The 17,122-nt window shown below is 39.3% G+C and overlaps 1 protein-coding gene and 1 non-coding gene across 2 annotated transcripts in view; both read right to left on the reverse strand.

The window, feature by feature from the left end:
- Positions 1-17,122, reverse strand: part of LOC126183326 (contactin) — a 160,377-nt gene that overhangs the window by 19,322 nt on the left and 123,933 nt on the right. Inside the window, exons 20-21 of the mRNA XM_049925188.1 lie at positions 14,568-14,701; positions 731-914 (exon numbers count right to left, since the gene is read on the reverse strand). Coding sequence (XP_049781145.1) covers positions 731-914; positions 14,568-14,701 — 318 coding nt within the window. The remainder of the gene's footprint in view (positions 1-730; positions 915-14,567; positions 14,702-17,122) is intronic.
- On the reverse strand, positions 125-199 carry Trnas-cga (transfer RNA serine (anticodon CGA)). Its single transcript has one exon. It is a non-coding gene; the product is annotated as a tRNA-Ser (tRNA).

The following is a 17,122-nucleotide window of genomic DNA, read 5'->3' on the forward strand; positions in this document are numbered from 1 at the left end:
ATGACTGTTTTTTAGTACATGAATTTCAGTGGGGAAAAAAATTGCCCTGAGGTAGGGTCTGACACACTATGTAACATGTTGAACATATAAATTTTGACTTGAAACTTCCTGGCAGATTAAAACTGTGCCGGACCGAGACTCGAACTCGGGACCTTTGCCTTTCGCGGGCAAGTGCTCTACCAACTGAGCTACCCGAGCACAACTCATGCCCCGTCCTCACAGCCTTACTTTTGCCAGTACCTCATCTCATAAGGCTGTGAGGACGGGGCGTGAGTCGTGCTTGGGTAGCTCAGTTGGTAGAGCACTTGCCCACGAAAGGCAAAGGTCCCGAGTTCGAGCCTCGGTCTGGCACACAGTTTTAATCTGCCAGGAAGTTTCATATCAGCGCACACTCCGCTGTAGAGTGAAAATTTCATTCTAAATTTTGACTTAATCGATATTTTAGGTTTGTTGCCAAATGGAAACAATTTGAAAATATTGATTAATTACCGTTACAGTGCTATTCCTGCCAACATAATGTAGCTAAACACATTTTAGCTTTATGCAGTTGGACTGTATGTGTTACGAGAAGGTGATATCACACATATATGAGTGGTTTCCCTACCATTATACATAAATTTGTGGTTTGTTGCCAAATGGCAACACCATGCGATACAGGGTAAATCATCATCTAGCCATAAATTGTAACCAAATAATATCTTACTGAACTTCAGGAAAAATTAACACTTACCCATCTGAAAAGTCAATGCCGGAGAAGACATTCGACCATCACCTCCATTTGAAAATGCCAAGACCCTCATGTGATAGATTTTACCTGGTGACAAATTATCCACATATGCTTCTAGCTTGGAACCGACATAAACAATTGTGTCATTTGCTGTGCTCATGTCTTGATCAATCTCCCAAATACGGACCTGGAAAATAAATACATAAATAAATTAAAAATGGAGAGAAAGAGAGTGAAATTAAATATATAGAAGATGAAAGGAACAAAGATTTTCAGAAACAAAAAACAATGATATTTTACAAGGCATAACACAATTATGTTAGTGCAAATCAAAGATATGATGCCAGGGGTTTCTCTTGACGTACTTGGAGTTCCAGTTTCAAAATGCTTTAAAAAAGAACCACTGCTCAGAAGGATATCAAATTTGACTGGATAATTATCAAAGAAGGGGGAAAAGTTGTGGAAACAAAAGAATTTAACAAAAATTTTACTGTAGATGGTGCTGTAAGTGGCAGAATGTGCAAAATAAAAGATGTGGGGTTCACAGCTGTTCCTCAGTCTGTATCTCTGATGTTTGGCATGACTGCCTCAATACATGATTGCACTGCATGTAAAGCTCTTTTACAAGTAACAAGTACAGTAACTGTGTGCCAGTAGCTCTGCAGAAGTTCCAGATACTCAAAGGTATGAGAAAAGGTGTTGGTCCGATTGTCTGCCAATGGTCTGGAGAGAATGATTACGATATTCACGAAGGGTACTTCTTTGAAAGTGCATTGTGTCAGTAGATGATGTGGCCACAGCACTGTAGGAGGAGTCGAATGGTCATGTGCAAACATCCAGTGCACGCAGAATTGTCCAAACACTGGACATGCCTGTGAGCAGAGTGCATAAAATTCTTTTTTGAAAAATGAAGAAAACCACTGGACAGCTGCTTAATCCACTATCTTTATTGGGTAAATGGCCATTTCGGACCAGTTACAATTCCACCATCTGGCATAAAAAATAAAATCACTTAATCATGTGGGGTCAACCTCACCCCAATGTTGTCATGGAACCAAAGATTTTGTGTCAAAAATGTAAAATTGACAAAAATTCCATAACAGCCATCACTCTCATGTTGTTATGGAATTTTTGTCCATTTTATTTTCCATGACAACATTAGGGTGAGGATGACCTCAGATGATTATGTGATTTTATTTTTTTTTTACACCAGATGATGGAACTGTAACTGTTTTGAAACCTGTTGTGTACACAATAGAGTGTGTGGATTAAGCAACTGTCCTGCAGTTTTCTTCATTTTTCCAAAAAGGACTTGTCCAGTTGTGACTGCCCCATAAAAACAACTCTTGGTGCACAAAATTCTATGAAGGATCCTGCATTGCTTTCCGTACAAAATAACCCATCTTCAGGGATTGCTTCATGCTTACCTTCCAGTAAAACAAACGTATGTTCTAGAATTTCTTGCTTGCATGGAATTGCACAATGATTTTCCATGAAACATACTGTGTATAGATGAAGCCCATTTCCATCTCCAAGGACACAATAATACGTAGAAATGCAGATTATGGGCAACAGAAAATCGGCTCACACGTCAACTAGTACTGCTTCATTGTGCAAAGGTAACTGCATAGTGCGAGTTGATGGCATCATTTGTCGTAGGACCACTTTTTTTTTTTAAGTAGATGGGTCCTGTTACCTGTACTGTCAGTAATAAACACTATGAGAATCTTTTGTGCACCAATGTCATTCTAACCCTTCGATGGCATGGATGCATGGATAGAATCATTTATCATTTTTGTGAAAGACGATGCTCCTCCACACATTGCATAGACAGTGAACCAGTTGCTGTAGAGTCATTTTGGAAATGCCAGAATTATCAGCCATCATTTCCCTACAGCCTGACCATCTAGATCACCTGATACTGTGTGACTTCTAGCTGTGGAGTTATCTGAAAGATGCTGTGTTCAGAGCTCCAATTACAACCATAGCTGAACTGAAGGTGTGCATTGTGCAACACATCCTGAACATGACCACTGCGAAACTCTGCTCTGTTGCGGAACATGCTGTTTCTCAGTTTCAACTTGCGGCAGAAAATGATGGTCAGAATACTGAACATATCTCATGCCAGTCTCACTACAATTAAAAACCAATTTCATTGCTGCTTTTTATGTGGTTTTTGACCTCAGGACAATTAAAAATTGATGTCATTATTGTTTTTTCCACAGTTTTTGGCCAAAGGAAATTAAAAACTGTTGCCATTGTTGCTTTGTACACGGTTTTTGGCATCAGGACAGTAAAAGCCAGATTCTTCCCATCCGGTGTGGTACTGCCGTGGTGGGTGGGCTTACCTGACTAACAGTGCTGCAACTGCTGAATGCCAGACTTGTGTGGTTCTGCACACTACAGTTGGTTTAATGTGCAACTCACACCACAGCATTTGTAATGTGATTCGTCTAGCCAAACCCATTTAAATTATGGTTCTTACAGTGCCATCTATTGGGAAAATATTTCTTATTTTTCCCCCATAACATCCCCCCCCCCTTCTTCAATAATATTCTGTTCAAATGTGATGTCATTCTGACCAGTGGTTCTTCTTTTTTTTTTTTATACATTGTTTTGTAACTGAAATGTTAATTAAAACCACCCTGTATATTTATAGATATTGGTATCTTTGATTTCATTACAACAATCTATTCTGAGTACAATAATTTCCCACCAACAAACAATATATGAGAGTAGAAACATCATATTTAATAAGAGAACAACAGTTATGTGTTACTGTCAGCTTTAAATATACCAGTTAGTGTGAAGATAATATATGCATACAATAACAGTAGTTATTACACCTATTTGTTATGTCCCACAATGAGAAGAATAAACAAGACAACTTAAAAAAAGTAAAACAATTCCATAAAAAGGATGTCGTATCTGATTTGCAAGTTTATATACAGTTGTGATTAGTACATAACTTTTTAAATTTACTGGAAACATTCTTGACAGGAAGATTACTAACTTTATTAAATAAAATAAAATCATTTCAAAGATGTTCGAAGGGGTTCAAGTTGATGCTTTGAGCACACTTGTCCAGCAAAAGGTGCCAAAATATTCTCAGCAACATGATGTAGATCATTATCTCTGGTTTGCACCCAAATGGAGTGTTGTCCTGATTCAGAATAGGTCATTTTTCCAAATTTCAACCACCATACGGTACACAATAAATCAGCTGAACTGCTTTTGTAAGTGTGTGTTCATTTTGACACTGATCCACTATGCACACATTCTTTTGATCAATTGCTTCTACGCAGTTACCACTTTCAGATGAATTTTTCTGTCATCAAGCCCCATACTGGAGCCACACCAGAAGTCCCGAACAATAGTGGCTTTTGCAGCATGAATGCAAGCCACACTTTTTTTTCCGGTTTTTGGAATCCAAAAAACCGCCTGCAGTTTACATTCGGGTGTAAAGCCTAAGAAGTTCCGAAAAATGCCGCTAGTTGCTGCCGTAAGTGCCTGTGGCCTTTATTGCTGCTTTTTGCCACTAGATGCCGCCACAGAAGCCGTTGTGTTAGTTTTGAGTAATGAATGTTAAGGTATTTTTTATCATGTGTGAATTTAGCAATTCTTCAAATATTCATAGCAATTAAAAAAATCTCTCTACATATATACCATCAAAACGGACGTTTTGAAGAAACTTGACAAGCGTGGCTTTAAATTTCGACAACTCCAGCTAATGAGAGCAGTGCTCGCAAAAACGTTTGTTTCAGTTTGCTTTTGAACATCAGTAAGACATGGAGACAGCAAAACTAACAACTTTCAGCTTGTTCCAGCAACAGAAAAGAATTTTCTGGACCAAAACATGGCGGCCACAATGAGTTGGAAGTCGTAGTGAACGATTTTTTGAGGAAGCAGAAACAATTCAAGTAAAAGCATGTCACAAAAGACAGGATTTTAAAGGGAGCCGCAATTGGGCCTGAAAAATATGGGGAAAAAACTCGTCCCATTTCAGTGCTACATCATCAAACTGCGCACCGGAAATACATGCTGGCTTGTATGGCCGATGACCATAAACAGCCACCATTCATTTCACATGGAAGACTTTACCAAAGTCCGAAGTGTTTCCTAAAGATGTTATTGTATGTGCTAACGAAATTGACTGGTTCACGGAGGACATGGTTTTAGAGTGGATCAGACCTCTCTGGTACTTTGCTAGGTTTGCCACAAATGCTTGTGTTAGATTTGTATGCACATCACTGTACACCAGCTGTGAAAAAAATAAATAAATAAATAAAAAATTAAAAAAAAATTAGCAGAGGGATAAACGGACTTGGTTGTAATTCCAGAATGGATGACATCCATTCTGCATCCGTTAGATGTTTAAACAAACTTTTTATGGACAAGCAGAAAAATATGTATACACGGTGCCTAATGAAAGAAGATAGGCAATTAACACCTACAGGACATGTTAAATGTGCAAGATGTCTCAAGTGTGCGTGTGCATTAGTCAATCTTGGAAATGTCTCCCAAGTGAAACTGTTCATCTGGAATTTAAAAAATATTGTATTTCTAACATGCTCGATGGCAGAGAGGATGATGCTTTGTACGAAAGTAGCAACAAGGAGTCACAAGCGTTCATAATAAAACATGAAAAATCATGACTGTGCTCTGGTATGCAGTGCAGCGAGCATGCCTGTGATGTCAATGCTCACTGCTCATGTGCGTGTAGATCAGGAATACTATATTTTGATAGATATCATGAATTTTCGCTGTTGTCAGTGTTTTGCGATGTAATTGTAATTTTAAGTGTCTCAAATCCCTGAGAGGTAGGGCCACTTAATACTCTATCCATCATATGATGAGCCATATCTTTCACTTGTAAGTCCGGCTTGAAATCACGGTAAAATTTATTTTATTTTATTTATTTTATTTTTATTTTTTTTCTTCTCTGAGTCTCATTTCTGGGGTGCAGCTTGCATTCGAGGTCGACTTGCAATCGGGTAAATACGGTAACTACAGTACTTGCGGCGGCTACTAGAGGGATTTTTCGGAACTTCTGTAGGCTTTGCCTCCAAATGCAAGCATTGTGTAATACGGGCTTTAAGAACCTATGAAGTCCAGCATTTATATTGGATACGGTCGATCATCTTCCATATCGATTCCTCGCTACATGCACGAGCAAGCTCGAACTTAGCCGACCGTAGCCAAAGACTACCTATGTACAGCATGCTAACACTCGCGCCGCTTTGCATGCTTGCACGTGGCCGAGCTCTGTCCGAGTCTGCACGTTCATAGTAGCATTACAGTATAGCGTCAGTTTATGCAAGTTTGCATCAGTTCGTGTATTACTGTGTACTGCGTGGAGAATCCAGCTGTATATCAGTTTGCTCACTCACATTCATTGTTGTAGTGAAATTGACTATGGCAACAAAAAGAAAAACTGTCACGGAGAAAGCGAACTTGATTCGGGAAGTGGAGAGAAACGCAAATGTGCCCGTAAGTGAAATGGCTCTATGCCTGGGACTTGCACAGTTTTCATTCTCACGAATATTGAAGAACAAGGAGAACATTCTGGATCGAGAAACACAGTGCAGTTTAAAAGGAAAGCAGAGAAAAAAATGTTAAAAAGTCGCTGTATGAAGAAATGGAATCGAAGCTAATGGAGTGGTTCAAGAGAGCACATGCTGAAAATTTACCAATCGATGGGGCACTGATAAAAATGAAAGCATCTACAATATCAGGGAAACTTGGGCTAACAGAATTCAAAGCTTCGAATGATTGGCTGGATACGTTCAAAAAACGCTATGGGATAACTTGCAGGGCAGTATGTGGAGCGAGTAGTGCAGTTAGTGATGAAAGTGTTGAACACTGGAAAGAAGAGGTGCTGCCACCCCTCTTGGAAGATTTCGAATCTTGGGATGTGTACAATGTGGATGAAACAGGCCTGTTTCACCAACTCATGCCCTCTAAAACCTTAAGTGTTAAAGGAGAAGCATGCCATGGAGGAAGAATGAGCAAGCAGAGAATTACTGTTCTCTTCTGCAGCAATGCAGATGGCAGCGACAAGTTGGATCCCACAGTAACTGGAAAGTTCCACAAACCACGTTGCTTTAGGAACAGTGCTACGCTGCCATCTAAGTATTATAGCAACAAAAGTGCTTGGATGACCGCGGACTTGTTCAAAAAGTTCTTGCAAGCTTTTGATGCACGAATGGGTGCTAAAAACAGGAAGGTTGTTCTCTTTACGGACAAGTGTCTTGCTCATCCAACAGACTTAGGATTTCTGCAGAATGGGAAAGTGCATTTCTTTCCTGCAAATTGCACTAGCAGACTCCAGCCCATGGATCTAAGGGATTATTCATAGCCTGAAAACCAAGTATTGGAAAGCTCTTGTCCTGAAAGCACTTGCTTATTGATAGGAATGAATTGCCTAAATTGAACATCCTGCAAGCCATACATATGCTCACAGGAGCTTGGAAAATGGCAACTAAGGAAACTATGTCAAATTGCTTTCATAAGGCTGGATTTAATGAAATGAGCACTCACGACAAAGACAGTGACAAAGCAGTACTGGAATGCACAATTGGATGCAGGTATCTAACAATTTACCCATCACTTTTGATGAATTTGTGGCTTGTGATGATGATGCCATCACTGCATGCATCTGAGATGTTGAGGAAATCTACGAAGCTGAAGTAAAGCAGAATGATGAAGATATTGAAGAAGCCGATGATATTGGGGATGAAGAAATGCAAACACTGTCATTCAGTGAAGCTATTGCCAGCATCAACATTGTCCGGAGATTTGTCACAGCATTTAAAGTGGACAGTCCTGTTATAGACAGAGTAAATCAATAGGAGATGGACTCTTTGAACCTAAAATCCAACAGTGCTAAAAAGCAGACTGTCATTTTTGATTACAGGTATTTCAAGAAACAAGGCACTGTGAAAATTGTGTAAATGTGTGTTGTATATAGGAAAAGTAACTCGATTTATTATATTACTGTAATTGTGTAAGTATTTTGTGGATGTTTTAATCTTTTAGTGTGCTGGGCAACTACGATCTTTGACTACTGTATTAGTGCTACAAAAAAAGTTGTAATTACAGTACAGTGTGTAGGGTAGGTATCTCCTTGTTTTATTGTTGTTATTGTGTAAATTATGCATGTTGGTGCAATTCATGTCAATACAGGCAAAGAGTTCTGGAAAAGGATTTCTTTCTATTGAAACCCCCATTTAAGGTTAAAAGATTCTGGTCCCTAGAAAATCGTTAACTAGGGGTTCTACTGTAGTTGAGAGGTCAGTACAAGTAAACTTTGGGGCTATGGCAGGAATGAGGGGCTCTTATTTAACATTTATACTTCATAATAACATTTGTTTCAGTGGACCTGTACAGAAGAAAATTCTCCAACAAACTGTCCAAACTTGGAGGCGCATGCCATCACAGCCTGTCTACCTCAGTCAATCCACTGCCTCAATCCCCTCTAAGCAAAACAGTTATATGATGGCACTGCAATGTATCTGCAATTGTACTCACGGATGTGGACAACCTCATATCAGACAGAGCATGTTTAGTGGGGTCATGTTAAATCCCACAGTGTAAGCCTTGAAGAGAGAATATTTTCAGTGTATAGAAATTTAATTATGGAGTGGGTGAAGGCACTATATTAGGGCATTATTATTATTATTATTGTTATTATTATTATTATTATTATTATTGCAAGCATTAAAATTTATTACAGTCAGCAACAGGGGCCATGTTGTTTGCATATTATGTTAGACTTTTAATTAAAGACTACAATTACATCAATTTATAGCTACAAGTACCTACAGCACTCATTGTACCAGTGTTCCAGCTCAACTGGAGTGATGAGTCCTGTCAGGTGGAGTGGGGTGAGGGGAAATAGGGGTGGTATGGAGGCTTGGAGGGAAGGGTGTTGTAACTTTTGCACAGTCTTTTACGTGAGCCACCAACCAACTGTCCAGCCAAATTAATGAGCATTGCCAAACTGTGGCAATGAGTGATGTTGATGACTTAGTAGTGGAACACACTGTCGAGCACGGCATGCTCCACTTCACTGGCTGCTTCAAAACCTATGCTATCTAAATATAGCGCTGATACCAACTTCTCTTAATTATGTAGATGGAAGTAGATGTACTCCTGGCGTTAATCTCAGCTAGCCCCTCTGCCATATCCGCCTCCAACCCTGTTCCCATGGCCCTCACTTCACTCATTTTACACTGCAACTGTCCTCTCTGCAGTCTCCCTCTTCCTGTGTTCATTTTCCCCCTCCCAGTCCACTCCTCCAGGTCACTGTGTGCCACAAGCATCTCCTCCTGCTTCAGCTGCTAGAGTGAGTGTACTGGCTCTATATTCTTATTGCATCTGTTTGCTGCCTCTTCCTCTCCACAGCCCCTCATGCCAAGTACTGCTACATTGTAGACATTTCTGTGTGTGTGTGTGTGGGGGGGGGGGGAGGTGCATGTGTCCGAGACTATTAACTTGCCAATGAGGTTGTCTTAATTCTCTATTTACTGCATCGGTGTATAATACAACAACACAAGAGATACAGAATAAATTGGATGGCTTAAGATTTGGTGTAGCTGTGCTCTATATGGGGTATCCAAAGCAACTGGGCTATATATTTTAGAGGAATCTAAACTGAATACTTTGTCAATGAATATTTATTTTTTATTGTAAGGTACAGTGAAGCGACTCTAACAGCCTCTCCTGTACAAATGTCAACCTCACCTACCCGAGTTGCAGCTAAGGATTGCTGCACGGTACACCCTGTTATTGCTAACGAGGCTCTGACGACCGAGTGTTTCCCGGGATAAGGAAACGCCCCCTATCAAGTGCCAACGGTCTCAAAGAGAGCGGATGAGCGGATAGAGGCAGGGCACTCTCTTGTCCTTGGAGTGAGAAATTGCTCCTAAAGGCGGAAGAACTTCACAGTCAACGGCATAGGATGGAGAAGGCAACGGGAAACCACTCCATTAAAGATCACTCAAGATATCCCAAGAATCAGTAGCGCACCATGCCAGAATCTTCTGTTAAACATAAATCCGGAGTAATAGTCCCCCAATCGGATCTCCGGGTGGGGACAATGGAAGGTCAGGCAAAGTTGAAGAATACACTAAAAATAGCAACATGGAATGTAAGAACACTCCTCCAATGCGGGAAATTAGAGAACCTCAAACTAGAGATGGACAGAATGGGAACAGACATAATAGGAATATCTGAGATGCGATGGCCTGAACCAGGAGACTTCAGATCAGGAAATTATCGTATCATTCATACAGGTACTAACCAAGGAACAACTGGAATCGGTGGAGTTGGAATAATTCTAAAAGGAAAACTCGGGAATCTAGTCACAGGATATGTGCAATTTAACTCTAGGATAATACTAGTCAAAATTGGAACCAAACCAAAGAACACGGTAATAGTACAAGTCTATATGCCGACATCGGCAGAAGAAGACGATGTAATAGAAACAGTGTATGAAGACATCAACAAAGTTATAAATTATGTTAAAGGTGAAGAGAACTTAATTATAATGGGAGATTGGAATGCTAGTGTTGGAGAAGAGGAAGTTGACGGAATTGTAGGGAAATATGGTCTAGGAGATAGAAACGAAAGAGGAAGCCGGCTAATTGAATTTTGTGCCAAAAACAAGTTGGTCATAGCGAACTCCCTTTTCAACCACCATAAAAGAAGAAGGTACACGTGGAAAGCCCCAGGAGATACTAGAAGACACCAAATCGACTATATATTAGTAAAATCGCGTTTTAAAAACCAAATCAAGGACTGCAGAAGCTACCCGTCTGCGGATATTAATAGTGATCACAACCTTGTAATGATGAAATGCTTACTCAAACTCAAGCGATTAGAGAGAAAAACGAACAAAGTATGGAACAGAGATAACCTAAAGTCTGAAGAACTAGTGATCCCTTATGCACGGAAAACTGATGAGATGGCATCAAACATTATTCCCGGGAGTACTAACGAGGAGTGGAAACAAATCAAAGAAGGCATACATAAAGCAGCAGAAGAATTTATTGGGAAAGCCAAACCTGTAAACAGGAAAGAGTGGATAACACCTGAAATAATTTGTCTAATGGAAGAAAGAAGACTATACAAAAATGCCTTTGACGAGCAAAGCGAAAACAAATATAGAAAGCTTAGAAACCAAATAAACAGAGAATCTAGGAAAGCAAAAGAAAATTACCTCAACAGCATTTGCAAAGAGGTGGAGGAAAACATGGTTAAAGGAAAAACTGACTTGGCCTACAGAACAATAAAACAAAACTTTGCTAAACGGAAAGTAAAATCTTCAGGAACTATAAAGAACAAAGAGGGCAAGGTACTATTTGGATATGACACGCTGAAGAGATGGCAAGAATACATTGAAGAGCTATATCAAGGAGACCCTCTAACAGATAATATGATAGAATTAAGCGAAGAAGTAGAGAAAGAAGAACTAGGGGACACAATTCTGAAAGATGAATTTGAAAAAGCACTAAAAGAACTACCAGATAAGAAAGCGGCAGGTGTTGATGATATACCTTCTGAATTAATTAAGAAATCAGGAGACAAAATGAAAGCTACATTACTGCAACTCATACAGAAAATATACAAAACAGGTGAAGTTCCTGAAGACTATCAGAAATGCATCATATTCCCCATACCTAAGAAAGCATCTACTATGGACTGTGAAAACCATCGAACACTCAGTCTTCTTTCACACGCATCAAAAATTCTAATAAGAATAATTTTGAAAAGAGTTGAAAACCAATTGAATAGCACTCTAAGTGAAGACCAATTCGGTTTTAGAAGCGGTGTAGGGACGAGGGAAGCAATCTTATCTTTAAGACTAATAATTGAGAAACAAATTTCCAAAAACAAACAAGTATTTATAGCCTTCGTAGACCTCGAAAAGGCATTTGACAATGTTGTATGGCCAGAAATGTTTAGAATTCTGAAGAAGGCTGGTCTGAAATATAATGATAGAAGGATAATCTTTAAAATATACCAAAATGAAACAGCCTTAGTTAAGAAGGAAAACAAAGAAGAAACAGCAAGAATAAGGAAAGGAGTGAGACAGGGATGCCCACTATCTCCAGTAATTTTCAACGCATATATCCAAGAAGCAATAGACAAAATAAGAGAGAATATTGAAGTAGGAATAAAACTTAACGGAATGAAAATAGATATGTTGCGATATGCAGATGATATCGCCATAATTACAGAAAGGAAAGAAGATTTAGAAGCCGCACTCAATGAAATGGAAAACACCTTAAAAGAACAGTATGGAATGAAAATAAATAAGAAAAAGACTAAAGTGATGGTGAGTGGCGCCCTGAACTACAATGAACCCATACGAATAACAATAAAGGGAGAGAAACTAGGGCAGGTTACAGAATTTAACTACTTAGGTAGCAAAATAACAGCAGATGGAAGGAGCAAAAGTGACATTAAAAACAGAATACAACTTGCCAAAATAGCATTCAATGGAAAAAGAAACTTACTGACGAGTAGAAATGTTAGTTTAGACGTAAGAAAGAGAGTCATGAAAACCTATGTGTGGAGTACAGCCCTTTACGGATGTGAAACTTGGACTTGTGGAAAAGAAGAAAAGAGAAGATTAGAGGCATTCGAAATGTGGTGCTACCGGAGAATGGAAAAAATCAGCTGGCGAGACAAGGCTACAAACGAAGATGTCCTCAGAAGAGTGAAAGAAAACAGATCTCTTTGGCGAAATATACAGAAAAGAAGAATAACCTTCATAGGTCACATTTTACGGCATAACAATTTCATTAAGAGAATATTAGAAGGAATCATTGAAGGAAGAACTCGCCGAGGACGACCTAGATTAACCTACATTCAACAAGTAATAAATGACATCGGGTGCCAGACCTATGCAGATATGAAGAAGAAAGTTGACAAAAGAACGGAATGGCGTGCTGCTGCCAACCAACCTGTGGGTTGATAACCGAAGAAGAGAGAGATTGACATAAACAACATACATCTCATAGCAGTAGTTTAAGCTCAAAGCAATTGTTAAAAGTGATGATCATCAGCACTGACGTGTGCATTACTATGCCGCATAAAATTTTCATCTCAAATATGCCTGTTGCAATTTGTACAACGAGACTCAGTTTCTACTGAGATTTCATGCACCAATGACTACCATGTATTCCCATAGGTATCTAGATATCTATCTAGAGAGGGTGGTGGCAGTGTGAAATGAGTGAAGTGAGGGACGTGGGAGTAGGTGTGGAGATGGATATTGAACAGGGGCTAGCTGAGATTGAGGCCAGGAGTACATGTTGTAAGGACAACTCCCACCTACACAATTCAGAGAAGTTGGTATCGGGGCTATATCTAGATAGCAGTGATCACACTGGCCACAGCACATTTCAAATTAATATCAAGTAGCAAGCACCATTAAAACAAGGTGGCAGCTAATGATGTTCAATTAGTTCATCTTGTACATTTCCAGTCCATAAACTGTGTGGGAATCATTGCTAGTGATCAGACAGAAATGTGGTGTATGGATTTTCATCATTTCAAACATGGTTATTCTGGCAGCTTAAATACCATCACAATTATTAGAGACCTCATTCATGAAAAGTATAAACACCAAGGAGTTCGGCACTGCATAAACGAGTTGGATATCCACTGACTGAATTGAACTATAGGTTCAAAATCACAGGGCCTCATTGCTTGCAAATGCTGCTTTTGCTGTTTCACAGTGCTCTACAAATTGTGTTCTTCAGTGAGCACTTCATGGGCAACTTGACAAGTGCTCATTAATCAATTATCTTCTATTTTTCACATGACATCACTTCCCAAATTCTAAAGAGTAACCAATTCTTTCTTGATGACTGGCCAACTGTGTGTAGCTTTAAGCCAGTTTCTCAACTGTTTCTATCTGTGGTCATAAATTTTTTCTAATCAGAATAACGTCTGTTAAACTTCTGTCTGTACACTCATTCAGATTTCTGGATACTACATTCTACTGTACCATGTACTAAATTCATGTCTTTTATAACCAGTATGAATAAATAGTGGTAAAATCCATTATGATTACATCAAAGATGATCAAGTAGTTTTTTAAAAGGCAGCACCACCAACATGAATATGGTAGGCGCTTAATTGTTATGAAAAATAATCAAACATGTGCCTCACAAATATTGGCTATTATATTTTATTTATTTTGATTTAAATGCTACTAACCTCATAATGTCATCGGTCAGTATTGTATGACAATTTCAACATTTCTAATATGCACATTAAAGGTAGAAAAAAACAAAAACTATTCTTAGCTTATGAAACTGCAAGCTCCTTCCCCAGGGAGGAAAATGGGATAGATTTTGGAATGTTGAGAAGTAGGGGAGAGTCACTCAGACCTGAGGTTGAGATGGACCCAGCAGTTGTTAGGCTGAGGGGAGACAAAACGAAGGGGAATGAATCAGAGTTGGAGTTCAAAGATAGTAAGCACTGAGCTAGCTTTAGTTTGAAAACAATGGAAGGACAGACTGAGAAGCAAATGACCTTTACTTTTCATGTGTCTATCGCCAGTAGTTAAATTTTGCCTCCCGAATATCAGTGGTGGCCAGCCATTGTGTCTCCGTGTAATTTTACCATTTTCTCAATCAAATTATCTTTTTAAAACAACTTGTTTCTTTTTTTTTTCTTTTTTCTTTTTAAACCTAGTATAGAGCTCGCCAATGCTACTTACAATAACTGTATTTGTCGATTTTCCAATAATTTGTGTACACTACTGTATTTGTCACATAAACATCACGACCAACTACACATCAAACAATCTGTTAAGACATACCTTAAAACCTATGACTGGTTCTTCCTCTGCTGATGGGGCAACATATCGCCACAGTACCTTGACAGTTGTAGGGTTCACACCAAATACTTGCACTGTCGATGGAGGCTTTTGAGGCGCTTTCCTGTATGTTCGCTCTGAAATTAAATGTCAGAAACTGTAAATAATTTATTAATTTCTTATTCATTTGAATATGCTACTCTTTATTGCATGAACGTAACTTCAGAGCTAGGGTGTACAAAGCCATTACGAAAAACAACAATAAAATTACTACAACATGACTGTCACAGACACAACAAATCATTTTGTTAACAGTGGAAAATTAAATACTAATTGCTGTCATTGCAACCTAAAGCAGTGCATGACACAGAAATTACACAAAACACGTAACTGATAATAATACAGTCATTTCATCAGTATACTTGCTACAGAAAGCAGTCATTGTGAGTTGCAATATCATGGGTACATCAAGAAACATAAAGAGGGTTGGCAGTGGCTGAAGGAGGGTGGGGTGGGGGGACAGATTTCACCAGTGATAACCTGCACATATATTGATCACCATATCCATAAATGAAATATGATATATCTCCACATTTTTATTTATGCTTTGTTTATTTTCGCAACTTCCCTAAATACGAAATCTCATCCGCTGGTTCTATGACCTGATTGTTAATGTTTTCTGTCTTCTTTCTGAATTGTTGGCTACACATTCTTTACATCTTATTCTACATCTACATCTACATTTATACTCCGCAAGCCACCCAATGGTGTGTGGTGGAGGGCATTTTACGTGCCACTGTCATTACCTCCCTTTCCTGTTCCAGTCTCGTATGGTTCGCGGGAAGAACAACTGCCAGAAAGCCTCCGTGCGTGCTCTAATCTCTCTAATTTTACACTCGTGATCTCCTCGGGAGGTATAAGTAGGGGAAAGCAATATATTCGATACCTCATCCAGAAACGCACCCTCTCGAAACCTGGACAGCAAGCTACACCACGATGCAGAGCGCCTCTCTTGCAGAGTCTGCCACTTGAGTATGCTAAACATATCTGTAACGCTATCACACTTACCAAATAATCCTGCGACAAAACGTGCTGCTCTTCTTTGGATCTTCTCTATCTCCTCTGTCAACCTGACCTGGTACGGATCCCACACTGACGAGCAATACTCAAGTATAGGTCGAACAAGTGTTTTTTAAGCCACTTCCTTTGTTGATGGACTACATTTTCTAAGGACTCTCTCAATGAATCTCAACCTGGCACCCGCCTTACCAACAATTAATTTTATATGGTCATTCCACTTCAAATCGTTCCGCACGCATACTCCCAGATATTTTGCAGAAGTAATTGCTACCAGTGTTTGTTCTGCTATCATATAATAATACAATAAAGGATCCACCTTTCTATGTATTCACAATACATTACATTTGTCTATGTTAAGGGTCAGTTGCCACTCCCTGCACCAAGTGCCTATCCGCTGCAGATCTTCCTGCATTTCACTGCAATTTTCTAATGCTGCATCTTCTCTGCATACTACAGCATCATCCGCGAAAAGCCGCATGGAACTTCCAACACTATCTACTAGGTCATTTATATATATTGTGAAAAGCAATGGTCCCATAAAACTCCCCTGTAGCAAGCCAGAGGTTACTTTAACATCTGTAGACGTCTCTCCATTGCGAACAACATGGTGTGTTCTGTTTGCTAAAAACTCTTCAATCCAGCCACACAGCTGGTCTGATATTTCGTAGGCTCTTACTTTGTTTATCAGGCGACAGTGCGGAACTGTATCGAACACATTCCGGAAGCCAAGGAAAATGGCATCTACCTGGGAGCCTGTATCTAATATTTTCTGGGTCTCATGAACAAATAAAGCGAGTTGGGTCTCACACGATCGCTGTTTCCAGAATCCATGTTGATTCCTACAGAGTAGATTCTGGGCTTCCAGAAATGACATGATACGCGAGCAAAAAACATGTTCTAAAATTCTACAACAGATCAATGTCAGAGATATAAGTCTATAGTTTTGTGCATATGCTCGATGACCCTTCTTGAAGACTGGGACTACCTGTGCTCTTTTCCAATCATTTGGAACCTTCCGTTCTTCTAGAGACTTGCGGTACATGGCTGTTAGAAGGGGGGCAAGTTCTTTCGCGTATTCTGTGTAGAATCGAACTGGTATCCTGTCAGGTCCAGTGGACTTTCCTCTGTTGAGTGATTTCAGTTGCTTTTCTATTCCTTGGACACTTATTTAGATGTCAGCCAATTTTTTGTTTGTGCGAGGATTTAGAGAAGGAACTGCAGTGCGGTCTTCTTCCTCTGTGAACTTTCAAACTTACTATATTAAGTTCTTCCAATATTGAAGTTTTTGTGCACTAGAGGCAAACAGGTAGTCCAACGTGTTTTTCATTTATAAGGACGTGAAAGCTTCCTTTAGAGCTGCAGAGAATACTTTTAGTGATGTGGCATCTGCTTACATGACTCTTGTTTCACTTTCAACTTTTCTATTACCCTGATGAAGTCTAACTGAAGCTGTATCATTAATGTAAATATTCTTCCTC

The sequence above is a fragment of the Schistocerca cancellata genome, chromosome 4 (assembly GCF_023864275.1).
Source record: "Schistocerca cancellata isolate TAMUIC-IGC-003103 chromosome 4, iqSchCanc2.1, whole genome shotgun sequence".
Classification (NCBI taxonomy): domain Eukaryota; kingdom Metazoa; phylum Arthropoda; class Insecta; order Orthoptera; family Acrididae; genus Schistocerca; species Schistocerca cancellata.